Genomic DNA, 26071 nt, shown 5'->3' on the forward strand with positions numbered 1-26071 from the left:
GATTTTCTTGTGGCTATAAATTAATGTTTTTACTAGTGTCTGTGCTCAATGCTGTATGAAATCCCCTGCAACTGTAAATGATCAAGAGGCTTTGAAAGAGGAGAGAGGTCTTCTATTTCATTATTTCCTCRCTCCTCCTTAAAAGTTCATTTAATGCAAGTCATTTGCAATGAGGAGCATGGAAGTGGGCCGTTAGAAGAGATATGAGTAGTGAAGGGTGTCTTGCCATGTGGGACTTGGAGTTTTTATGGGTCTGGCTAGTGTGTGAGGCAAGAACAAGGTAACGCCAATGACCAGAGCAAAGAGAGAGATGCTGTAGCAAAAAGAATCTTGGGCAGTGCCGAACTCCGACCTCTGAAGATGAAGTCGAGGTGTTGAAGCTTGATGATCTGAGATAGAAGGGATTCAGGAAAATGACTAAAAAAGGGTCAAAGTGAGAAGTTTTAGCTGCTTTTTTTTGAAATTACTTTAAGAAAGCTGCCAAGGTTTTTGACTAGTTCCGTTGAAGCTCCAGAGACAGTAAGAGGAGGGAAAGTTGAGGCCGTTGTAGCTGACTCAGTTTTTAAGATGTAGACTGTCCTGGCTTCAGACATTGACTATAATCAGCAAAACTTCCCTTAATGAGCCAAACTCTCAAATTTAATTTACTCCCGGATGGAGCTAATATTCATTTTTAACAATTGTAAAAGAAAATTCAAAATCAGAATCAGGATTTCAGGAGTTCTCTCCTCTCCCTGCCTGCGCTGAGTCTTGAAATGGCACGTGCAGACTATMCGACACCCACATCCCTGGCTTCAGTTAAAGATTCCCAAACTGYAGAGAGAATGTACATACATACAACTCTATTGGAAAGCAAGCTTCTTGTTTCAAAATGGTGCGCAAGTGCGGCTCATAAATCTGAATGTTGCCTCTTGCATGAATTTCTGCTGCTGTCAAGACACGTGAATGTGGGAATGGCTGCRCTAGGGCATAGCCCCCAGATAAGGGGGAAGAATCCTTCCCAATGTCTTCCCTGCTCTTTGGCAGCAAGAATAGTTCATGATTGCTTGTCTAACCTGACACCAAAGATCTACTTAACGTGCACCTTCCATATTGGTTTATCTGTATAGCAATTAATCCCGTGCCAGCTCTTATTTTCAAATCTATAGCTTGGCTTCTGATTTTGTTGGAGTTTGCATATCCTGCATGTGTTTTCTCAGTCTTGCAAATAGGATCTTCACTGGTGTCACAACAGAAAGTCTTACATATCTATGGAAGAAAGTCTAGAATTTACTAGCGAGGTGAATGGGGAGAAAGAGATTCCTCTGTTTTTCCAAGCACAAAAGGTTTGGTGTTCTTTTGACTTTTACCTTTTGCATACCACTGTCATTATCGAAGTACARCTACCTTGCACAAAGCCATCTTGGGAAGCAAAGTTGCAAATGGAATTTATAATGCTCGGTGCTTCCAGTTTTGCCATTGACTTGCGTCAAGGTGATGGTTTTGTGAGTGAGAATTTGGGAACAGGGGGATGCTAGAAAGGAAAGGCGAAGGAGATTTTTACAGTTGAGGAGTGGGAAATTCACTTTTTTCCCTTCCATACCCCGGAAATGGAGAAAATGAGTTTTTCCTGTATGTGAGCTTTGAAATGCCCTCTGCTGCCTAATCACTGAAAACTCCTTACTTCTCAGCCATGCTTTGTTAACAGCGTTTTTTCTCCTGTTTTAATAATAGGACAGCTTTAAGATTCTAGAGATACTGAATAGAAGGAAATCTTTGGGGCTCCAGGAATAGCCCCTTAGTCATAGCTGCATTTTACAACTCAAACATGATTAAATTAGCAGGCAAAATACTTTCTTTCAGCGTATGGTTTGCTGTCAGACTCTTTCTGAAGATGATAAGCTTTCAGATATAAATACAGTACCTGAAGTAAAATCTGAGTGATGAATCTAACATAATTATAAACTGTATAATTGTGCATTCCAAAGTGTTTGAAAGTACAGGAGATTTCCGAGCACACCACCAAAACAGAGCCTCCTGGGCCTGCACTGGAGCAGTGACATTCACTGCACACCCATCCAGAACCACTTGCTAAAGCAGATTTTAATAAGTTGCAAAGGGCATGAAAAGCTTATCACATTTTTTTTGCTCTCTTGAACCCAGGTTTAATGTTTATGCTGTCTCAAAGAGATATCTCGTCTTATGTCTAAAAAGCCTTGTCTTCAGCTAATTATTGCCAGCTTCAGTTGTTTTTTAGGGTGGTGGCAAGTACTGGGGATCATGTGCTAGCTTTTCAGATAATTTGGACTTATTCTATAATTACCTTTAACCRTATTTCCTTTTATCACGTGTTTCCAAACATAAAACATCAGGGCAAATTGCCACTACTGCTTTGTGAAGATTTGAGATCACAAATTCTCTGATGTAAAAATGRTATTTTTCTGTTTTATATCGGAGCTGAGCAGAATGCTGCATCTGTAGCTGTATTTGGAGTAGTTTGACAAATATCTCAGTTTTACTCTGATAATGYAGTCATTTTTTTTCCAGTCTCAGAAGGGAAAAACAATTGCCTTGTTAATGTATTTGTCTGGGAGTTCTTAGAGTGCTAGTGCTACCTAGTGCTCAGCTTGAGCAAAGACAGGTACGTGCACTAACCCTCTATTTAAAAATTCTTTTATTTTTAGTTTCAAGGCTTCTCAGTGAAAATGACAAGCAAATGTAGATGAGTGATCCCAGAACATGAGCGCTGGGCCAGGAACGGCGGGGTTCCTCCTGGCGTGACACGACACACAAGGCGCGCGGTTCTGGCGTGGTGACCTCTTCGTTCTTCCTGCCTGTAAAAACATTTTCAGCTCTTTGAGATGAGGATCTCTGCCAGCTCCGTGGACTGTGGGAAAAGATGTRGTCAGTCCTGCCCTGTCCTTGGGGCTGGGTGGAGAGAATATCTCTGTAATGGGATTATTCAATTCGRCTGTGCTACGGAGTCATATGTGAGCCTAGAGAAACTAATCTAAATCATAGGGCAGGATCCTCTCTTCTCTAGTAGTGTACAGGGATTGAAGGTTGAGCATTTTTAAAGTGTACAGGGATTGAAGWTTGAGCATTTTTAAAGGGGGATCATCATAGGAGGACAAAGATGGCAGAAAAGGGAAAGGAGGGACAGAAAGGGGAAGAGGTCAGATGTAACAGCTGAAGAAAAAATTAATACCTTCTGGTCCAGATTCTGGGCTTGTACCTAACAGGTACGGAGTGCTGTCTCCAGGAAAGATGGTTCGGGTGTCAGGAAACTGTGCGAATAACAAAAATGTGTCTGCATTTATTGATGGGAGGGGAGAGCAAATTGAATCAGATCTTTATTCTCAGCCAGTGCCTGCTGTGCTGCCGTTCAGCCTATTCCATAAGAGCTTAGATCACATAATGGCAGTGTTGTTGGTTAAGAAAGCTTTGCACTTTGTTATTGAACAGACCRTTTTTGAACAGACCGTTTTCTCAGCAGCTTTGCATAGACTGTTACTCCCAAGTTCACCAGTGAACTGAATGTACTGTCTATTAGGTAGTCCATTTACTTCAATGGAAAAAATTAAGTGAAGAAAGAAACTTATTGCCCATGTGTCTGCTATAACTGAAATGAGTGCTTGCCCCAGTCTCGCTCCCTGCCTGCTTGGTTTCCATTTCCCAGTGCTCCGTTATCTCCCTTTTAACTTCTTCCTCTCTGTGTAACCACCGAGAGCTTTGGTGGTGTTGAAGATCTTGGTTTTCTGCAGGAGCTCTCTTGCTTGCTACTCGTGGACCTCTTGTTGCTTCTCTCAAGGCTGTGTCTTTGTTTTGCAGCAAAGCTTACTAGAGACAGTTATGCTGCTATTGTCGTACAGGTTATTTCAATATTATTTTCTTTGATTCTGAAAAACTGTAGATTTAAGGAGAGAGAATGTGGAAAGGAGTAATCTGAGGCCAGCAAACCCTCTGCAGACTGATAGTCTGATAGGCTTAACGAAAGGTCTGGAGGGGGAATGGTCCCTTTATGATGTTTATGCCATAGTCACTGGCACTATTTTAGTTACAGAGAAAGTTGTAGCTTGTGACTTTTTTAATTGTCCAATTAAAGAGTATGTTTTAAAATAGTTGCAGGCAAAATCTCAATCAATAAGCATGAGTGATCGTGAAATAACTTCAAGAATGAGCCACCAACAAATGAATGATCATTTGTAACGCCGTTGCATTTTTCATTCTACACAAGAGCTGCATCATCCTATGCTAATTTCCAAAGAAACAGAAAAAGAAGATAATAAAGATCTTTATCAGTTGTGTGCTACCTAAATCCTTTCCATATAAAATAATCCTTCTCAGCCTAAAACGGGGTTTTTGAATGCTGAGAGTGTTCCAGCCCTTAATGTCTCTTCTCTTACTCCAGAATTGAATGGGAAAATACATAGAATGCTCCTGAAATGATCTCAGGTTGGTCAGTAAAAAGTACTGTATGGTAGGTTTGTACACTGTAGTCGGTAAAGTCTTTTGAAATCCCCTGGAAGTTAGTGTATTGTCAATCCTTTACACCTGAGTGGATCCAGGGAGGGGTTTTCATCTTCTGGTATCTGTCTGACTAGGTCAAGTTAAAGAGAAAATGTGAATGAAGTTGTTTTTCTCAGAACTGTGATGTTTGGAAGGATTGTGGTATTTCAGTTTAGAAACCGATGATAGAAGTTGTTGCGGAGCGTAGTGTGACAATATGTAAATCTTACGCAGAGGAAGCTTGAGTGTCACTGGGTTATATGGGAAGAGGAGGCCGTAGATCCAGCCCATCTCCGAAGGAGGTGCTGTCTGCTTGGCTGCTCCTCGGCCTCACCTCCTTGTTCTCTGGTATCCTGCAAAATCAGCAGCTGACAGAATTATGTTATATTTGGATCAAATTTGTAGTGAGGTATGATACTTGGGAAAGGCAGGCTCATGTCTTTATCGTTGTAATGGAGAGCATAAGACTAAAGATTATTTTAGTACTATATATTCTTTGAAAATGAAAGAGCAGGTGTAATTAGTAGCATATGAAGACCRATCTGATGTTCTTGGTTTCTTTTCGATACTACCTCAGACCTAAAACCACCATACTGAATTATTTTTTTCAAGAATGCCATTAATCTGTGGTACTGTGGCTGAACACTACTGAAAGAAGTGTTTAATGTAGATTTAAATGCGTCTGTCTCTAACATATAGTACGTGTTTAATAGGATGTTACTCAAGCGTTAGGGTGTAAACTGAAAGTCATCTAGAGCTTGTAAGAAAAAAATCCTATCGCTAATAGTATGCAATATGTTTGTATTTGTGCACTTAAATAACTCAGTCATAGCAGTAGCTGTTAAGGACTTGAACCTGGGAGAGGTCACTGACCTGTTTCACTATAGCAAATCTTAGTACGTTTTTGGAAACGTGGTGTTACAGGAGAGCTAGCGCTTGTCACAAGAGACAAATAGTTTTTGCTGACATTTGTTTTAGGTCCATTTGGCTTCATGGGCTCAAAWGGTGGACAAAACCTTTTCTGAGCATACTAGACTTTTCTAAGTCTTGCTCATGTTAGACGTTGTCAAGTAAAAAGATTTTCTTCAGGGATGAAAAATTGTCTTGCTTCCTAGTAGTCACACACTGAGGATTTCTTTTTTTTTCTCACAGATCTATATTTTTTCCACCTTCCTTTGGCAGCGGTCTTCCCAGCCTTTGCCGTTTTATCTAGCTTTCACTTCAAGGCTTCTTGTATGGTGATTCGTAGGAGAGAGACCCTTAATTTGTGTATTTTCATGTTTCAAGCAGAAGACTCAGCCATTGAGGTTGGTAGTTCAAAAAACAGACTGAACTGCATCTTCATGTAGTTTCTGTTCATGAAGTTACATATTAACTAAAAAGGAAAAAAACTCACACTTTTCTGAACATGTAGCAATTAATGCTAATTTCATTTAACTTCAGAATTAAACAAGTGCTGTAGGCAAAAATGTACATATACTGGATGAGTTGATTTAGTTGTATATAGAGTTGTACAAGATGAGCTTTTGCTCAGTTAAACTTCTGTTGGACTTGCTGTAAAATCTTTCCAGAAGTAGTAAGACACTATCAAAAGAAGTCGCAAAGGTTTGAATTGATCATGATGTAGAGTATTGTGTAGGAAGTATATGTTAGATGTTAGATTAATATAGTACTTTAGGTAAATGAAAATAATTAAAAATGCTTGTACACTTTTTTTTTTTTTTTTTACATTAACAAAATACATTAGACAGTGGTACTGAGAATTTTGGAAACTTGTTAAAGCATCCTTTGCAAGTAGGCTGACTAACACAGTGAATAGTGTGATTGGTGAAAGTGGGTGATTAAAAATAACAGCTTCCTAGGAGGTTATTTCAAGATCACCTTGTAGTGAATATGTGAGCACTCAAGCTATCCTGAGAATGTAATGGACAGTAATAATATCAAATCTTATCACCGGAAATAGTGTCTGCCAAATTATTTTTAAAAGGTGAAAAAATTAAGGGTATTAAACTAAAGAGGAAGTGTGATTACAACATGCAGAATTAATTTTGTGTATGTTTTCCTAGCACATGTATTCAGAATCCAAAAAGCAGATGCTGGTAAAGTAAATCTTTAAGATAATGTCTTGAACAAAATTCTAAGCTACTAAAATTCTACAGGTTATACCSCAATATCCTAAGGCTTGATATTGAATTTCTTACACGCGTGGAAAGTCTGTTTTCTTCAGAATATTGCTGTTAACAGCACAAAGTGCCGGATCCGTTCTAAACTGCATATCATCCAGTATTCAAAGAGACAGAAATAATGCAGAAGAATGAATATGCAGGTATTTTATTTCAGGTTTTCACTGAAGTGGAACACTTGTTGTATTCCCAACCAATAACCCATCTGTTCAGTCTCTGGGTAGCAACCAGGGCAAGACCTAGGCACCCTGGCAAAGCTGCGCTTACTTGTTCGGTGCCTGACAATCGCTGTTGATAGTCGCTTAATTTTATAAGCCTAAAGCTCACGGCTTACATCGTAATATAATTAAGTATATATTGTCTCAAAATCAGAACGTAAATTTGCAAGAGATTTTTGTTAGCTAGATGAATAATGTCAATATGTGTAAGTTATGATAGCTTAAAGAGACAATATAGATCATGCTTCATGCTGAGACATTAAAAATAGTTGTCTGCAAGGTTATTTATGGTGGCATTTCAAGCAATGGTGTTCATATAGTCGAAGTACTTGCTTAGTAACTGTCTTTTGTTCCTGGTAAAACAAAACCAAAAGGATTTTTTTATATACTAAATAAGGCAAAAGTTAAGTGATTTGGCATCATTTTCACTATCACAGTTCGAGTGCAGTGAAAGTTGAGAATTACTATTCAAACTGTTTGAATTAGGATTTTTCTGACAGCTTGCAAATGGAGAAGTATCGTTTGTTTTGCAGTCCTTCCTTCGCTCTCTGCTAAAAGCCTGGGCACAGGTAGCTGCGGGAGTCGAGAGCACGCTGACGCTCGAAGTCGCTGCCCTGCGGCTGCGCCGTGGGAGGGAATTGCGGGTCGGTAGTCTGTCTGGTGAAGGATGGGATGGGGTGGCTTCGACGGCAGGGAGCGGAAACGCTGGCTCCCCCTCGGCTTTGCGCTGAAGAGGCGGGTGCCCCGTCGGAGGGTGGTCCTAGGCAGCTGCGTGGTAACCTGGGCCTCTGCAGCAGTTCCCAGCGTTACCGCTTCTCTGACCGTGCCCTTGTCTGCAGCTTGTCTCTGGGGTTCACTTAAGCCATGGGCTGTGTGCATGTTAGTTGGTTTTCTTTTCATATTAAACGAGTTGAAAACGTCAGCTCCGCTTAGTAGCACTTTATGCTAATGCTCAGAGGGACAAATTCGGAGCTAACTRTCACTGGGCCACCTTTGCCTAATGGCCTTAACTAGTCTGCAGGGCTTGTGTTGCCACTCCGAACCGTAATTTCCAGTTTTGATGTTTTGTTCCTTTGAGAATAAGCAGTGCTTTTGTAGCTAGGACAAACGTGGAAAAATTCTAGTTGTTATAATTTAAATTTAAGTTTTAATTTTTAAACTATTGTCAGGGTGAACGCTCAGAATTTCYATCAGAAACTGTGAAGTTTGTACTCCGAGTACCAACGGCTGCTTCCTCCATTGCGATTCTTCTGAAAATACTCTCCTTTGTTTTTACAGTTGTCCATACTAACAAATGAAATAAAATATTGTAAAGATGCTTTTCATTAGACTTAGCCAAGAGCAATGCTTTGCTGCCAAAGCAATTGAGTATTAAAATCGACTTGTATTTAGAAGTGTTTTGACTGCATTTATTYGCCTTGGGAAATATAACGATAATGCAGCATAAAGATAAACAGGCTGTGACATATTATCCAGACGAGTCAATCAGTAAATTTTAATTTGTGTGAAAGAACAAATATGTTGTTTATAAGAAGATTTAGATACTTTGCTTTTCTAATTTCCCTAATCAGCCTGAGCTACACCAGAATGTCTTCCTTCAGATTTTTTTCCCCATATACTAATTACTGAGGCAGCTGCTTAATAATACGGGCACGGAAACTGCAAAATCAAATTCTGATTTTGTGCATCTCAAGAATAGCAATGTAATGATAATTCAGTGGTGGGGAAAAAGTCACTAAATGCAGCTTCTCTTTTCTTCGACTGATCATAACAGGCGGCTGGAGTGCAGAGTGTTGGGAGAACGTCCTGCAGCGCTGGTGGGAGGATCGGGCTGAAGAGCGTGCAGGAAAGGGGAGAGGGAAGCAAGGAGCAGGACTTGTAGCCTGCAGCTGAGGGGTTATATCCCCGTGTTCTTTTTCCAGCTCCTGGTGTCTGACTGTGATCTGAAATAGTCATCCTTTCAGTGATTCAAATGGTTTTTCTCATATTAAAAGTTCCGTATGCTTTGAGAAATGATGTAGGAACCAAATTTGCTTTTTTTTTTTTATTGTGGTTCAGATATTCTTTATAATTCTCGTAAATCTCTTATTAATTTAAAATCYTGCTATTTAATGGCTGTGATTACTTCTTAGTCTTCAAAAGTTAGTCTTAGTCTGGCCAGAAGAGTAGTGTCAAGAGAATGTGTATTAGATACTGTTCTATAAATGATAATAGTGACATCTGTACAGGAGGAGAACACAAATTTCAGCAACTCCTTCATTTGCTCCAGCAGATAAGTTATAAGAAAAACGAGCTTTTTTTCCAAGTTCTTTCATAGGTATCCTGTGCTGCTCAACAGTGTTCTTGTTGCTAAAATGATCTTTCTGATTAAAAAAAACAACAATAACTTCATCTGTCAAGTTTGTTCAGGTTTTGTTGTTGTTGTTTTATAGAAATCCTATTCCTACCAGCTCAGAAACCAGCAAATTGCAATGACTTAGCTAGTCACTGTAGCTGTGTAGTGGGCTTTGCAGCTGAACCAGCTGAAACTTGCCAGGTTTGGTAAATCATATTTCTGAGAAAGAACATAGAAAATTTAAGACCTACCTATCAGCAGGTCCGATAAATGCAGAACATCGTAATTTTATTTGGCTGAGCCTTATGTTTTTTCTGTACTGATTATGAGCTCTCTTAACTTTTTTGATGGTTACAAGGAGAGGTTACATTGCTCACCCAGTTCTTAGCTATTCCAAATATGAAGCTGATAATTTCCTGTAACCTCTCCTCTGCTTTCGCTTTGAAATGATAGAAGGGAGGGATGTATTCCTCTCCTTTGGTTTTCATAGATAGACAGGGAGATTTCCTCTCAATTACAAAAAGGTGCAGGGTAGCTACTGCCAAAATTAAYGACTTAATCAATGGATTAGATGAGTTACACCAAGAGTTCACAGCTGAATTGTCAGGCTTAGCAGCTAAAAAATGACTGTCAGGAGGCACAGCTCCTGTTAAATAAATGTGTTATCAACTAGACTGTTACTTGTTCAAAAAAAGAAACAGATACGCAATTTTATAACAAATTTCATCTATGTATATGACGTCTTGCTTAAAATGCTGCATTCGATTGAATGGATAGGGCACACATTAGTTGGATTAAAAATTCTTTCTCTGGAAGATCTCAATGCATGTCCCCCATGAAAAAAATTATATCAATGAGTGGGGTTGTATGTGATTTCCCAAGGATTAGTTGTTTGTTGAAAGATATTTTGTTGTTTTGGGGGCTTTTTTGTTTTTTATGTGTTTTTGTTTTGTTTTGTTTTTAAACAATCTAAATGATAAAGTTTTTGCAGGTAAAGTTTGTTTGGCTGAGGCAATAAAATAGTGGAGCCTAATTACAATCAAAGTGCTACAATCATCTGAAYGTGTGTGAAGTGCCAGGCAGTGCTCAGAAACAAAGAATGAAATCCATCAGTACCCACCAGGAGACTGTCCTGAAACGTGGAAAAGCTTCAAGGTTCCTTCRTACAGGAGCTCAGTACAAAATTGGATTGACTTACCATAGAAACTTCCTCAAAAAAAGAAAGCTGTTTAGATACTCTTTGGTTTTGCATGTAAAGCCATAGGAAAAAAAATGGGGACTGGAAGCTGAGGTGAGAGCAATTCAGTCTTGAATGCTCTGCAGTATGGACCATTAAACGTCAGCAAACTTACTGGGAGCGACTGGAATCACTGTGACATGGCGCTTCAAAATAACGTTTGAAGCTTTCAGGAGTTTTGTTTTAATCTAGTTTCCATGAAAGTGCTGTGGCCTAGGTTTACAGGTGGTGGGATCACAGGGTTGTAATAGGATCAAGATTCAGGAAAAGGGGGAGGTAGGTCTGATATTGCCTTCCTGAACATTCAACTCATACTGAATACTTGTCACATGTTCATATCAATCATTGAGTGAGTACACATGTAATATGTYGACGTTCATTTTCCTGTATTTCTCAAATGTCATTCTGAAAATTTATTTTTGAAAAATATGCCATTCTACCTAAAACACTAACCCAAAACATCAACTTTAATCTCAGTAATTCTAATAACTCCTTTACAAAGACTATGGGACCCCTTTCTGAGATCACCTTGCCATTGCCATTTAACACACTTCATGCTGCTAGGAACATGGTTTCTCCTACTTCCTGACTGAGACATTGTTATAGCTTTGGAGATCCTAATACTAAGTATTCATTTTTTTATATACAGCATTGTGAAATGCTTTRTGGTTTAGGAAACATGTATCCCATGGACTTTTCTGAGCAGCTGTGTGTTAAATGGTTTCCAGTTCCTGGAAGGAATTGGAATTGGTGACCTAAGCCATCTCATCAAGTGTCTGTCAAAAGCTAGCCACATGTTTTTATTAAAATGTTGTGAGGATATACAGTTTAGAGATTAAAACTCACACTGGGAGAATTCATCTTTTTTCCTGTTTCTGCCCTTCTTTTAAACCCGTGAAAAGACATAATCCTTTAATGTAAGTTGGGTGAGTGAACCCAAGGGCTTGTATGTGAAGCTGAGCTAACTCCAGCTGAGCTGGAGCAAATGACTCCGCAGAAACACCTCTGCCTACTTGAATGCCTCTCATTGAGTTGGTGGGAGTTTGCTTGCAAGCTTTGGTTCATCTGTATTGGTCAGTCTGAGGATTTGCTTAACCAGTCAGTGTTTTCTCATTAGTGCAGTTGCTTAATACACCAGCTCAAATGCTTTCAGCTGGGTCCCTGGTCAGAGGCTGCAGGGAGTTACACAAGGGATTTGAGTTTTCTGTCTGATCTCTGAGAACCTGTGCTAGGTCCGCTTCCCTTTCCTGAATGCTGATAAGTGTTTCTGACAAAAGAAATATGACAAAATTTCAATGGTTTTGGTGCAAAATGAGTTTTTTAAATGGAAGTTTTAGGTGACTATTTAAAAAAAAAAGGGGGTTTTTTTTTTGGTCTCTACAGAGTTTACAGATGCTTCCTCAACAACGGAAAGCCATAGCAAAATTTAAGGAGCCAGCACACGCTTTAGCATTTCAACAGAAATTCCACAGGTAAGTAGTTAATCACTGCTACTGCCTTCAGTTCATTTCCTTCCTTAAAAAGTGAAATTTGGTCTTCTCTGATCAATGTTTTTCTTAATCCAATCAAGCATCTATTTATGAGTGACCTTCACAGGTCTTGTTTTCTGTTCTCTCCACCTAGAATAAGTTTGAGTACCAGGTTTTTAAATTTCCTTCATCTTTTTACAGGCACATGATAGATCTGTCCCACATAAATGTGGCGCTGATAGTTGAGTGATGTCTGCTGAGAGAGGTCCTTACACTAATAGGAGTGTACTGTGGCGTTACACGAGCCACAGTGGCGAGACCATCAGGTTCTGAAACCTTTCAGCTTGCAGTCTTTAATTGCTATGTTGAACTACAGAAAGCAACAAGATGTCCTCAAGGAGAGCTGAACTTGAGAGGATCTGCAAAGGTGGAATTTCTGTTCCGTTTGTTCACGTTCTGTTGTAACCACATGGAACTACAGATTTTTTTCAAAATGCTTACAATGCATGTAGACACTGTTCTTCAAGATACTACTGTGTGACCACAGTGACTTGAGAAAGAACGTTTACATCGAAAGATTTAAAAACTTTCTTCATAGCAAAGAATATTTGATAATGGTTGCTCTTATCTTCAGTGTGAGGTATTTAAATGAAAACTCACCTTTTCTAAACAAAACACCTTAGTTATGTTGTATATCTGAGCGTATAGAAGGTATCCTTACATAGATTTAAACATGGTCTACTTCACTGAATAACAGTATGCTGAGAAGCTTTGGAGGTGACACTGGAAAACTGTAGTTTCTATCTCTGTAAATATGCTAAGTCTGTCTTTGCATTTTCTATTCCAACACAGGCTTCCATCTTCTCTTTCCAACTCCACTTATTCCATAAAACACTGTGTAGGAATAACATTGCTGTATTTTCCCTTGGTTTTTAAAAACAAGGATCTTTGCCCTCCAGTAACATTGTGGGGTAGTTAACTCTAAGTTGTAACTAAGTTGTTTTAAATGGCATTGCCAGATATAAGGAAAAAGAAATATTTAGTGGCTCGCTTTAAAAATGTTACGCAGGAAGAGTGGTGCATTCTTAATAGTTCTTTTGGGCTAGTGTTTCATAATCGCCATACGCTTTATTTTGATTAGCTTTTTTTCTTTGAGATTTATTTTGTGACTAATGCTGAACCATAAGAAACCCGTAACTACAAGGATTTGGTTTGATGTATTGTTCCCGATGAAAACAGGACTATAAGAACTTTGTGAATCTGCTGATGAACATGGCAGTTCCAAAAATTATGTGCAAACATTAAGGAGCTTATATTTTATTCAAGCAAAATCCATAGTATTTCCTTTTGGTTAGAACCATTTAGATGGTATTGCCAAAGGAACAACTTTTTTCAGTTATTTTTGAATAAACTTATTAAAATGTCATCTTTATATTGGATTGCAGTTTTTATGAACATTTCCTTAGTTTTTAGACTGTGAGCTTTTGCTTGATCCTTTATTTTAGGAATACTCTTAAGCACTCCATCTACTATTTGAATGGAGGAACTTGCAGAAACTTTGTAGGCTTGTTACCTGAGTGTAACAGAAGAACACTATTGGTATGTAATGAAGCAGCTGTGACTGGGGTCCAAAATAGGTGTGCTAAGTGTAGAAGGATGAACTAAGCAAGTTCATAGTAGCATAGATCTCTTTTTTTGCGAAGATCTAACGGTAACCAAGTCGCAAAAACCACCTAACTGGCTTTCCTACAGTTTTGGTACAGATGTTCAATTAAGTAGAAGTTATTAAAATTAATGATTGAGTAATAAAATCTGTCAAAAGTCTTCTAGAGAAAACTGCTTTTTCACTGAAATAATACAGAATAATTTGGTACTTTGATAGTGCTACACTGGCAAAAAAAAAAATTTAAGTTTTTATAAGCCCATTTACAACTTAGCAAAGGGACAGAGTGACATCATGAGAATTTTCACATGGAAGTGAGTTTTATATCTGTCTGCCTGGTTCCACATTTATGCATAATACTTAATATTCTTCAGCATGATTAGTGTCCTGTTCAGGTTAGCCCTAAGCCCAGAGTAGTGAAGGAGCCGCAGGTAGGGAGTGCCTGGTGGAAGCCAACCCTGATGACTTAACGCGAGGTGATTCCAGTGACTGGTGCTGCCAAGCACGGTTTAATTCCTCACGTCCAGGAGCACCAGACCCCTATGCTTCCTCCTCAGGTTCTGTAATTTTTATTTTTTATTTTTAAATAAATGCTTGTATTTAAAACGAGTCATTAAACAGTTATTCATCCCACTGTTACAGCACAGTTTCTCTGTAATGAGAAGGATGGGAAAACGTCTAGGAATGGAGCGGTAATAGTGTGTGTCTGGGAATCTGCGCTAGCGGCAACAGCCAGAACAGGCCAGCAGCTGAGTTCAGCAGTAGGAACATCTGCAGTTGATCAGCTGTCCTGTCATAAGCAAACGTTATTGGGGTTAGAAGGTTTCTTGGAGCCTAAGAATGTGGGTTTGATTCAAAAGTCAAAGAAGTTTGTAGAAACGCTCCTGCTTTGGGTTTTGAATCCATCCCAAAGAGACTGAAGTTCAGCCAACTTAAACAAGTTTTAAAAATTTTTATTCAGTTGCTTTTTAACAAAAAAAAAAAAAAAAATTGAGAAAAACGGGTGGCTTTGGAAACAAAGACGTGAAATGGCCTCAAATCTATTTAAGTATAGGAGACAATATAAGCAATGTCTGTTTAATGACTAGATGGATCCTCTTTAAAAGCGGTTGCAGTAGATTTTTGCTTTTGCATAGCTAGAGTACGGGCAGACTTGCTTGCTGGTGGTTTTAGCTGCTTTTTGCAGTAGCTGGATATTGTACTATACGAAAACATACTATATGTATGTATCTCTATATGCATTTTATTATAGACATACATACATACATTCACCGTGATTATCACCATATCTTTATAATATCTTAAGGTTCAGTAGCAAAAGTAGCAATTAGGTGAGTCACTTGTTAAAATGTTTGTTAAACATCTTGTTAGTTCTCAAATCCTAACTTAAAACTGGCTCTGTTGGCAATGACAAATCTGAATGATWATGTAACGTTTAGTTCCATTTGTTGTGTCTCCTCCCAAAATCGCAGAGGAAGTAGAGGTAAAGGTAGACAGATGTGTTATTTCCATGTTCTCTTTCAGCACATAGTTAAATCTGAACATCTTAAGTTAACTTTCTTGGAAGATCTGTTGCAACCATTATCTTGTTCTTTCTTTATCATGCATTCAAAATACAGTGCAAAATACAAAAAAAATTTAATGTAGTATGTAAATATTCAACTTTTAAAATTAAAATGTTATTCAAAGTGCTTACAGTCAACCACATCTTAGCTATTTGTTAGTTTTTTTGTGTTGTCTTATCTAAGTTTAATGGATACAATTCCATAAATGTTGATGTGTTTTTTGTGTATATCTTCAAATTTTTATAAAGATGCTAGTAAGTCAATACATATATCCTGATCTGTGTATTATTTGTTCACAATTTTTATTAGCATAATTTTATAATGATTCTATTAGGTAACTCCAGTAGGTGATTATATGGAGCCAATTTTTTTTTTTTTTTTGAATTATTTTGTTTCTGTCTTGTAGCACTGGAGAATTCACTTTATAACTAATCGTATCTTGCCTTGACTAAAAGATTGGTTTGGCCATGTGATCTGTGGTATTTTAGTAGAATGTTTTACATTTTAAAAAAGCTCTGTCCTTAAACTTTTAAGTGGATATGCAGTGCACTGTCAGACCAAGGTATGGGGTTTTAGGTTTGTTTGATTTTGTTGTACCAGTACAGATAGGTCTGCCTTGTAATATTGTTCTCAAAAGTTTGGGATATTTTTGTTTTACCCATAATTCAAGTCAGTCGTGTTAACACTTTATTGCATCAAAATGTTAGCTATTGATGTGGCACATATTGTATGATGGAACAATTTGCAGTATTGGAAAAGCTCAGTAAAATTGTCGCTAGGCAAAAGAAGGACACATCCGTAGCGTCTTCATAGCTGAAGGAGCTGCCGTGCAAATGTTTTCTATAAAGTAGTGGTAGAGAATAAATGTAGGCAGGGTAATTGTTCTTGGCCCATGTATCTCCAATACGATTTCACAAGAGGAGAGTGAATCCTGACACCCTGTTTGCGAAATATCTTCAGATACGTAGTTCATTCCCCAGTTTAATTCTGCAAATTCACTTTAGAATTCCAGATTTCTGTGAAAAGTCCTTCTGGCCATTAAAATACCAAATGCACTGAGCATTCGAATTCTTTCACGTTAGGTTTCCACRGCAAGGATTTAGCTGAGGTATTTTTTTACAAAACTGTAGGTTATTTCAGAATGCCTGTGCCTTGAGGGTCCTCCCAGGTTGTTCTTAACGTAGTCTAATGACTTGGGGGAAAAAAAAAGGAGCCTTTTATTGGGTACTGGATTTTTTCCTAGTTTTAAAATAGTGTTTCTATCTGTTGAGCTTTAAACTGTGCCGTGTCCGAGAAGCTGCTGTATGCTCTTTTCTGTAGTAACCGTGTGTATGTATGTGTGTGTGGCTGTGTTGCCCTCCTAGCGCTTGGGTGGGAGGGGGGGTGGGGGCTCTCATTTTGGGGGTTTTTGCCCATTTGTCTTACGCTGGAGATTTCCTGGGTTTGCTCTCTGGCCTAGTACTGTGTCGTTCTGTCCTTCCCATGGCGTTGCGTTTGTTATATGGGCAGCGATAGTCAAAGGTGAAACTGGCTTCTCGTGTTCGCTGTCAAAAAGGCATTTTTTTGGTCATATCGGCGCAAACCTTTTTTTAAAATTATTTTTGGTGCTTTTTAATTTTTTTTTTTTTTTAGCAGCACATTGGATGAGGAATAAATGTGGAGGAAACAGATACTGAACAGATTGTAGACAGTTAGCTAGATTATAAAGAATATAGATCATTTGAGGTAACATAGGGCTTTTGTTTCAATGTTACCTTAAATCATGCCTTAAATACTAAGTATTTCATAAGCATTAATACTAGAAGTATTTTCTCTTAAATTAGTATTAAATCCTAAGGATTTTCTGTAAGGTTTTTTGTAACCTAATTTCTAATCATGAAGATGACTTCTTAACCACATGAGCACAGGGCCTTGTGTACAAAACCACTGATTCATATTGAATCCCTGCGTATACCATCTTCTGGTATAATACGGTTGGGAAGGATCATTTTGTTCCTTTTAACACTGCTTTTTGCAGGGTTTGGGGTTTGGGTTTTTTTTTTTTTTTTAAGTCTCCATTTTCTATTTCTGTGTTTATTTTGGTGGAAAGTACAGTCCCTACTGCACTGTATAAAAGCTCAAGGAGAAAGTTAACCTCRCTGGGTCTTTTAGGTGCTTATGTTGCTCTCTCACTTCTTGGTTGGATGCACTTATTTAACTAACTGGAAATGGGCCTCAGTTTTTCAAAGGTTACATTACTTTTTTAATGTAACAACACTCAGGTTAACTGATTTTTACCAGGTGAATCGTTTTAAACATTATTACAGATTGGGCGTATTTTTGTAAAGGAACCTATGCACAGTTAAATGTAACTGTATTTCAATGCTGTGTTTATTTGTTTGGAAGATCACAATTTAAACAAAACTACTGTATTAATGTTATGTTCAGCCAGGGGTTCAGGATTTCTTTGTATACATCTAATGGTTGTTGATGTGCATTGCATTTTTTCCTACTGTCTGTTAGGCTGCCTTTGAAACCTTGTAGTTTTGTTTCTATTTATATAATAACAAAAAAAATCTTTTGCAGGATTTCTTTTTCAGGAGGTGAAACTTCTTTCAACAGTTTAACTTCCAATTAATACACATTTTCCACTTACAGATACAGCAAAGACAAGATGCTAACTCTGATTTATTCACAGCTAGGCTTCTGCATACAGTTTTTATTGATACAAAGTACCCCTAGAACAAGTCAACTGTCTTCCCCCCCCCCCTTGTGGTGGCCTTTTTTCTCTATGCTTTTCCCTATGCTTTACCACATTTACATCTCATTTGCCCCCATTTTTTCATTCCCCACAAGRATATTTGCATCCTTGCTGTGTTCTTGCTCTTTTGACTCTATCCTCATCTCTCCACACATTTCCCTGTCTGAGTCCATAGCACTGAACCTTTTGCTATATTTTCTGTTCAGTTTTCACTGATAGCTATTTTGAGGATATCTGAAGCCTAGATCTTCCATGCCAAAAGTACACTTTACTGTATTTTTCTTTGCAGATTTTGTTGTAGCATATAAAGTTGAGGTCACTTTTACAGGTATCACACCGTAGGAGATGCTGCACTTCCCAAAGCCCTGGAGAAATACCACTTAACCATTTTGCTTTGCAGTTTTATCCATGCTGGAGAATTACAGCATTTTCCAAACATGCTCTAGCGTTTGTGGCAAACCAGGAGAAACAGGATTAACAAATGTTTTATCCTCTTTACTTTTTCAGGAGTTCTGTTCTTGAATTCAGTGATAGTAATAGCACTTTTTTATTGCCACTTAGAAATACGAGCACTGTCAACACAATTCTACCTCTATTACTATTACTGAATGTGATCCTTCCTAACCTGTAAAGTCTTAAACGCTGTATATATTTGGGTATTTTGAGAATCACTTAAAATGTATTGCTCTAATCTGGATTACAGAGTTTGTTTGCTAGCAGTTCAGAATATAAATTCAAGAGCCGACTGTATCATACTGACTCCACTGGCGGTTCATCTGCCTCATGTTTTCTACAGCGTCATCTGCACAAGTTGTTTTACCTCATATTATTTCTTGAGTGTAACACTATTCCAAATCCTTCCACTTGCATAAGAGATCTTTCTGTAGTACCTATTTAAGTGAATGTAAAAATGGAAACACAAAAAATAATCTCATGTACAAGTTTTTTTATATGTAATTCCATGTTTAAATTGTTGATATGTAAATAAATGTATTTACTGTAACTAAAATATGTCAATAAAATTTTATCTTTCTCATGTTTCTTTGTTGTCTTTTGAGATGCAACTTGAACTTCACACTTGTCCAAAAAAAAAAAAAAAAAAAAAAAAGAAACTCCCAAATATTGACATGCAAAGTTATTTGCTGTAAAAGCTATATGGAATAGTATTTTTAAGGATATGTTACAGAGAAAGAGATAGTAAAAGCAAACATCTGAACTCAAGTAAACACTATAGATCTTATGCCGTCTTCTGTTAGAAAAAAAAAAAAAAAAAAGCCGTAAATACCCTGTATTCTACAGAGGTGGTTTCTCCAGGCCCCTAATTTTACGTCAGCATTGTAGTGTAGGGATCTTGCAGGTCAGCAGAATGAGGAGGATCTCTGCTCCGGGGAGGTGATGGTTAGGAGCTGTGCTAAGGTGCCCCAAGGGAAAAACACATCGATAAAAATAGGTGACAATAAAAAAAAAAAAAAAAAGCCTTGTGTTCATGTAAAAACTTTGAAGGGTCTTGAGGCTAACAAGTATCGTATACCATGAGTACAGGAGAAAAGCCTGCGAGTGTAAAAGTCTTTCTGCTTTTTCTTTTTGTCTTTTTTTAGCCGTACTGTCTAATAAAAGATCTCCTCTACTTTCAGATGTTGCCTATCCTAATTTAGGACATAAAATAGAGCTCTTGGCACACTCAGTATGGTCATAGCAATTATATTCTGAACACAAGTATATCAACATAAATAGAAGGTAGTTTCACTGGCATATTATGTAGCAAGAAAAGAGATCAGAATTAGCCTTCTTGCACTTTGTAGTCTTTTTTAATAATTTGTTAAAACTATTCATGAAATTGAATGTAATAAATCACACTAACACCCTGGTAGTTTAGCAAATGAAAACCAGCTTTTGAAGTTGAACTGACCACTTGGGATCCAGCATACAGGTTTTCAGTGAAGTGTTAGTAGCACTTAGCAATGCTCCTGGGCTTGAATCTCAAGGGAACATTCGTCACCTTGGGAGAGGCAGGTGATATCCCACAAGTTGTTCATTTCTGCTTGCACCCACATAGGCCACAGTAATGACCAGCAATGCATCAGCCTTAGAAAGCTCATCAACATTAAAGAAAAAAAAAAACAGTCAAATTTGTGAATTTTATATTGAGTGGCATAAAAAAAAGTTTACTACAAAATTTTTCAAATTAATCCAGAACAACATCACAAGTTGAAAACTTAACAGTAGGAGCACACTGTAAATACCCATCCAGCTACAATATTCTAGTCTTCCAACTCTAATTCTTTACAGAAAAACCCAAGCGTATGTAAACCTCACTGAAACCTTCAACAACCAAAATTTCTGATCGGTTATGTCTGCTTGCTGCTTTGTACCTTCTCTGCCTCTCTGTCTACTGTCTTTGGGGAATGAATTGTGTTTTTGTTAAGTTTATGCACTATTGTGCCACTCTTGTAACACTGCTAAACAGGTTAACACAGCACAGAGGGAAAACAACCTCCCTAAGAATGCAGGTTAGGGTCAGGCATACTATTGTGTGTGGTTTTAGACATCAAAATTACCATTAATGATTTTTTTTTTTTTTTTGAGAGTGAGCTGTATATAGTATTCATGCAATAGTGTGTTTTGAGAATAAAAAAAAAAAAATCACCCGAAGCTGACAAAGCCAAAACAGTGGAGGAAGTCAGTGGGGCTAAAAGCTCGTTGTTTAAGGGATGGAAATAAAGTAGTGACCAGGGGAGGTACAAGTAAACCTTCAAAATAAAATTTTGAGTTGCCTAATGGGGTACTTCAAAGATTGGTCTTGATTGATCTTAATTTGTAATGATTTGGGCATGAAGAGTAGGAGCGTGCTCATCAAGCGTTTGGGAGATGCATGAGGGAGGGAGAGGAGGAGGAGGAGGGCCAGAATATTTTACAGAAATTGCATGAGCTGGAGAATTAGAATAACAGAAGCGAGATTAAATTTAATCTTGCAAAGTGCAAGAGCATGTACTCAGGTACTAATAAGCAAGGATTTTTGTTCTAAACTGACAGTTGCTGAGAAAAAAGAAGAGGAAAGAACAGTGAATTAATTGCAGCTGGCTGACCTACAGCTGTGATGAGCCACAAAAAAAAGCATGCTGTTTTAGAAGAGAAGGGGCAGGCACTTCCCAAATTAAACATACGCATGCTAATATTTTAGCACCAAGAGTTAGTGCTGGTCTTCAGACAGAGAGCAACCAAATCAGCTACCTACTCACCCCCTAAGGAAGCCCCCTCGTGAATATTTATTTCAGGGAGCTTTTTTGAACAGTTTGGCTATTGGGTTTTTCCTGCTTTTGCTCTACATGCTCTGCCTTTCAAAGGCTAGGGCTTAAGCAACAAAAAACATCCTTGGATTGGTTCAATGAGAACTGACTGGTCATGTGCTGCCACTGCTCCTTGGTTTCAAATGTCAATTCCGTTAACTGCTACATGCACATTAAATATTTCCCCCCGTCCCACGTTCACTGTTTTGCAAAGAGCACAAGGCGGGTTACGCCTTCAAGTGGCTTCTGCAAGGGCGCTGACCTAGGAAAACCTTTCCACTGAGAAGTGGTCTACGTTCTGGATGCTTTGGAAAGGACTTGAGAGCYGAGCATTTCTGGTTTTCCCAATTCTCATCCTATTTTCCACTAATGGCTAGCTAGTTACCAACCTTCTTTCACGAAAGTACTGATACAGGAATTCTGCTTCTTTGAGAGGGATTTTAAAACAACAGCAAGAGGATGGACAAAATTGCCCAGCAGCCTCTTGCAATCCTATTTTCTTGGGTCATGAACAAATTAGGCTGTGTCCCAAAAAAGGGAAACCTGAATACTTCTGTACAACATCACGTGATCTTTACATGCAGAAAAGCTGAAAGGAAAGAGAACATTTTTGCAGTTTTTTTTTCCTTCATGCATCTACCCAATGAATCAGGTGCACAACACCATGCTCTGTTCCTCACATATTCTCAACGTGAATCCCACCCAACGGGGCTTGAGCAGTGTGGAAATAGATAAAAGCCTAAAAGAAAAAGGCAAAAGCAAGCTATTGTTTTTTCTACCGTGTTGCATTTGCTTTAACAGCAGCCCAAAAGTGTTCAAGGTTTTGGGGTGTCCGACTGGGGGGCTGAGCACGTGCTCTTACAGCCCTCGGCACAGAAGATGCTGGGGGCTTTCCACTGGGTTTTCTAATGGCYGAGAGATCGGGGGAGTTTGGGCACTTTCTCATGTATCAAGTGTCTGTTTAGCACCGCACAGAGCAGAGCAGCCCTGGCCAGAGGTGTACGTGTGTGTCGGGTGCTCTTTGGGTAATGCTTGTGCCAGTAGGGGTGGCTGACATCGAATATTTTGCACGCAGGCAAAATCTAGTCTACGTATAGCAAGATCTAATTGTTAATTTTTTTAATGTTATCTTTCTGAAATTATCACTTTAAGAAAACTTGATAGAAAATCAAAATACAAATAACGCCTACTTGTTTGATCGCTGTCTGAATCCCGACCGCTTTGTGCCTATAGAGGTCTGTAAGAAAACAGGGTCTGCTTTGAATTTGCTCTAGGATGAATTGAATATTTCTCTGCAGATATTCAGTGATCCTTATATCTGTCTATTCCTTGTCACTTCCTAATATTTGCTTTTCGTTTTATTGTTACTATTATTATTGGAATTGGGGCTTCTGCAACAGCAGCTGGATACAAAAGTTAGCCCCAGGGAAGTAACTGGGACTTGGTCAGTGGAGCCCTGGGTGCTATTTCAGAGACCCTGCACTGTAAAATACATTATTTACTGTTTGCAGCCACTAGCAAATGGGACTTCAGCTTGGATTTTCACCTGACAAAAAAAAAAATCCTGGAAACCAGACCCTGTTTAGCTGAATGAGGTGATAATTTCTTTGTATATTCTCCAGCTCAAAGATTGCCACAAACTGGCTTCTCTGCAGAGTGATACCTACCCAGTTCCTACTGCTCTGAATCCTTCAGATTGTATAAAGGCACTAGTTTATTGGAAGGGGCCTGTTTTCCTTCATGAAGGTCAGGAAAATTCATGGATCGAATCAAAACATGGAAGATACAGTTTTTCCCAGGTCTTCCCTGCATAACTGTTAATCAGCCATACCCAGAGGGCCAACGCACTTCTCCTTTAATAGGAGCGAGGAGCAAGAGGAATGTAATCATCCCTCATCAGCTAGACCCTCAATCACTGCACTTCAAACAGCTGGTGGTATGTAACCTCATCTTGATTTTAAAATTTTAGTACCTTTTCTCTTAGCTGCCTCCATTTCATGCCTCCTTTTTTTCCCCCCTCATAAATTTTTATGATTTTTTAAAGAGAATTTATGGGGGAAATAGTAGCGAACATGCAAAATGTGTAGCAGCTAAAAGGCTATCATGGTGGTAAATGAGGCTAAATGGTTATATACCACCAGCTGTTTATAGTTCAGTGATTGAGTCTAACCGACAAGAAATAATTACCTCCTCTCGGAAAGGTGAAATGGGTCCTCACACTGTGAATGCTGCTGATGAAGGGGCTGCACGGGGAGGAGGGAGGGTCTTTTAGAGCACTTTTCTGCCTACCTCTTGGTTTCTTAAAATCCTCATAAATCATCTTGCATTTACCATTTTTCTTGTATATGGTGATGTCCCTCGGTGACTCAGCAGATCTCTCCAGCTCCCCAGGAGGTTCGAAACCTCGGGAGACCCATCCTCTTGTAGGGGTGAGCCTGAAGCCGAAATACTTCTCGTCTTAGTGATTAAAACTGGCGAGTGTCCCCTAGCCCTTTTTATTTCAAAGCGTGAGCCCTCGTGTTTGTTATTGCAAAGATGTGCATTAGGATCTAAAGCACCTTTTTTTTCTGTTTTTCGACTCAATTGCAGTGAATAAATACGGTGAGTGAGTTCATTTGCAGACTGGAGGTGGGGAATACCTTAACTTACATCTATGAAGGAAAGGACTTGCAGTGCTCCAGTGCAAAGCATGGGTCCTTGTAGACCAAAGACAGATTCTTAAAACAACAACAAAAAAAAATCCTAAATATTTCTAGCAGGCAGGAAACATGAAATGAGACACAAAATAAAAAATGGTGGCTTGAATGCTGCTGTATTTCCAGTAGGGAACGGCTGCGAATATCACTGGTCTGTCCCACGCCTCCCTTACCTGCAGGAACAGCAGAGCATGGAGACCTCCTGCCTCCAAGGCTATCCAAGCCTCCCTGTATGCTGAACCTTATTAAGCTAACGTTGAAGCTAGAGAGGAAAAGCAAAACATGCTGACGCCAACAGCATGTTAGTAGCTCTGAAGCATTACCCACTAGCCAGCAAATTTAAGGGGCTGTTGTCCTGGCCCCTTTTGTTTTGTTGTACAGGCTGTGAGGCTCAGAACAAGCCCTTGTTTTCTCCTCCCAGCCTTGCTTCTGGATTGTCTCCCATGTTCTCTCTTCCCTCCCTGACGTTTCTCTAGCTATGTTAGCTATGTTATGGTATTGATGAGGATGCCAGCGCTTTGGAGAAAATGAAAACCACGACTAAATTATTGCTGTGTAAGAACCTGCTCAGGGTTGTGCTACATGCCATCCAGACAAGCACAAAGGCACCATCTCAGGTCAACCCAGGAAGGTGAGAAGAAGCTGTATGTGTTTCCCTGGTTGTGGCCATGGCCTGGCAGTGCTCAATATGATTATTCATTTACTTTCTCTTGATGGCCATGGTCACCAGATGACTGCCATGAGCACCATGGTGCAAGCAGGGCTTGGAGGAACCTCAGCAACACCTGAATGGGACCCTGCATCAGTCTCTATTTCATTACTCCTCTTTAAAGCTGCTGCATCTGATGAGACTATAGACTTTGAGACAAGGATTTCACCTGTGACTATTCCAGTAAAACCACTGAGGTCTTATAGGTTTTTATAGGCCATTTAGGGCTTTATGGAGAATAACTGGCACTTTGCCACTATTCACAGTGAACCTTGTGGTTTGTGCACTAGGCAAAACATGTTAGATGTTACTAGTATGACCTAGCATGGATATCAGCTGCTGCCTTTTCAGTTTCTTTCCACTTCTTTAGTCTCAGAAGGAAATAGGGTGAGAGCAGGTCATGTGGCAGAGTGCTAGAGACCGCGCTCCCGCCTGAGAAGCAGAGATCCTTGGGGCCACCACACAGTGACAAGACTCTCACAACCTCGTGGACAAGCCAGGCTCTGAAACACTTTGCTGGTATGTGGAGAACCACTGCTCTCAGAAACAAGAGCTGTCGGCTTTGGCAGGTTTCCGTGCTGCTCCCCACAGCCAGAAAGCACCATTTCCATGGTTGATACCAGAGGTCTTCATAGGAGGGTGCATCCTCGCCAAGCCTAGAGAGAGCAGCAACTGCAATAGCATCCTCAGAGCATCCTCTCCCCATCACAGTAAAAATGTTTCTGTGTTTACGTAGAGAAGGATCCACTCATTTTTCTGTACTGAGAAATGGAAGAGTTAGAAAAGAGAAAAGTAGCTGGGAGTTCTTAGGTCAGAAACTGTCATTTCCCTCTCCCCCAGTGAGAACTGGAAAATGAAACAGGGTAATTTACTGAGCGCAGAAATACTCATTTTATCAAAAGCGTGTTCTCTTAAAAAAAAAAAAAAAAGGCGAAAAAGCAACCAAACAACCAAGCAGAAAACCCAGCGAGGAACGAAGGAATTCTTTGTTTCTGTCCCCCAGGGGTGAGGTGGGTCGGTTCCCTGTGAGCATGTGGCCCTGGTTGTCAGGAGTCCCCCTGCAGCTCTCCCAGCTTCACATGTATGTTAAAAAATAATGTTTGAGAAGATTAATCTGAACCAGGATTATCAACTAAGGAGGCATGGAGGCAGGGAAAGGATGGAGGCCAAGGTGATGTTCACCCCAAGGATGAAGAGAAGACCCGAGGGAAGATGAGGAAAAACCTTTAGTCCTGGAAGCATGATCCAGGTGACAAAATGCTTGGACTGTCCAGAAAGTGCCCTGGAAAGACCTCTATGAACGCTGTTCGTACTGCAGGCCACAGGGAGAAACCTGTATGAGGTCTTTTTGGCTCAGAAACAGGGAGCTTACATTTAAAGCAGTTTCTGAAAACCTTGTGGAAAGCCATGCAGCACCCTTGGTCAGTGCTGGACATCCCGATAAAATCAGGGCAACCAAATAGCTTGCAGTCTGTGCCAGC

The 26071-nt window shown here is 39.3% G+C and overlaps 1 protein-coding gene across 7 annotated transcripts in view; it reads left to right on the plus strand.

Moving 5' to 3' along the window:
• RBM33 (RNA binding motif protein 33) overlaps nt 1-26071 on the plus strand; it is a 124335-nt gene that overhangs the window by 87934 nt on the left and 10330 nt on the right. For 4 of the 7 annotated variants that reach the window (XM_026069240.1, XM_026069242.1, XM_026069246.1 and 1 more), the window contains 2 exons: nt 11845-11933; nt 12132-15423. The exons of 1 other annotated variant lie outside the window; for it this stretch is intronic. In XM_026069240.1, coding sequence (XP_025925025.1) covers nt 11845-11933; nt 12132-12180 — 138 coding nt within the window. In that variant the 3' untranslated portion in view covers nt 12181-15423. Of the gene's footprint in view, nt 1-2663; nt 2884-5640; nt 6217-11844; nt 11934-12131; nt 15424-26071 lie in introns of those variants that run through there. 2 more of the 7 variants (XR_003254098.1, XM_026069241.1) reach the window with 2 other exon arrangements.

This window comes from Apteryx rowi, unplaced genomic scaffold, assembly GCF_003343035.1.
Source record: "Apteryx rowi isolate R43461 unplaced genomic scaffold, aptRow1 scaffold_29, whole genome shotgun sequence".
Taxonomy (NCBI): domain Eukaryota; kingdom Metazoa; phylum Chordata; class Aves; order Apterygiformes; family Apterygidae; genus Apteryx; species Apteryx rowi.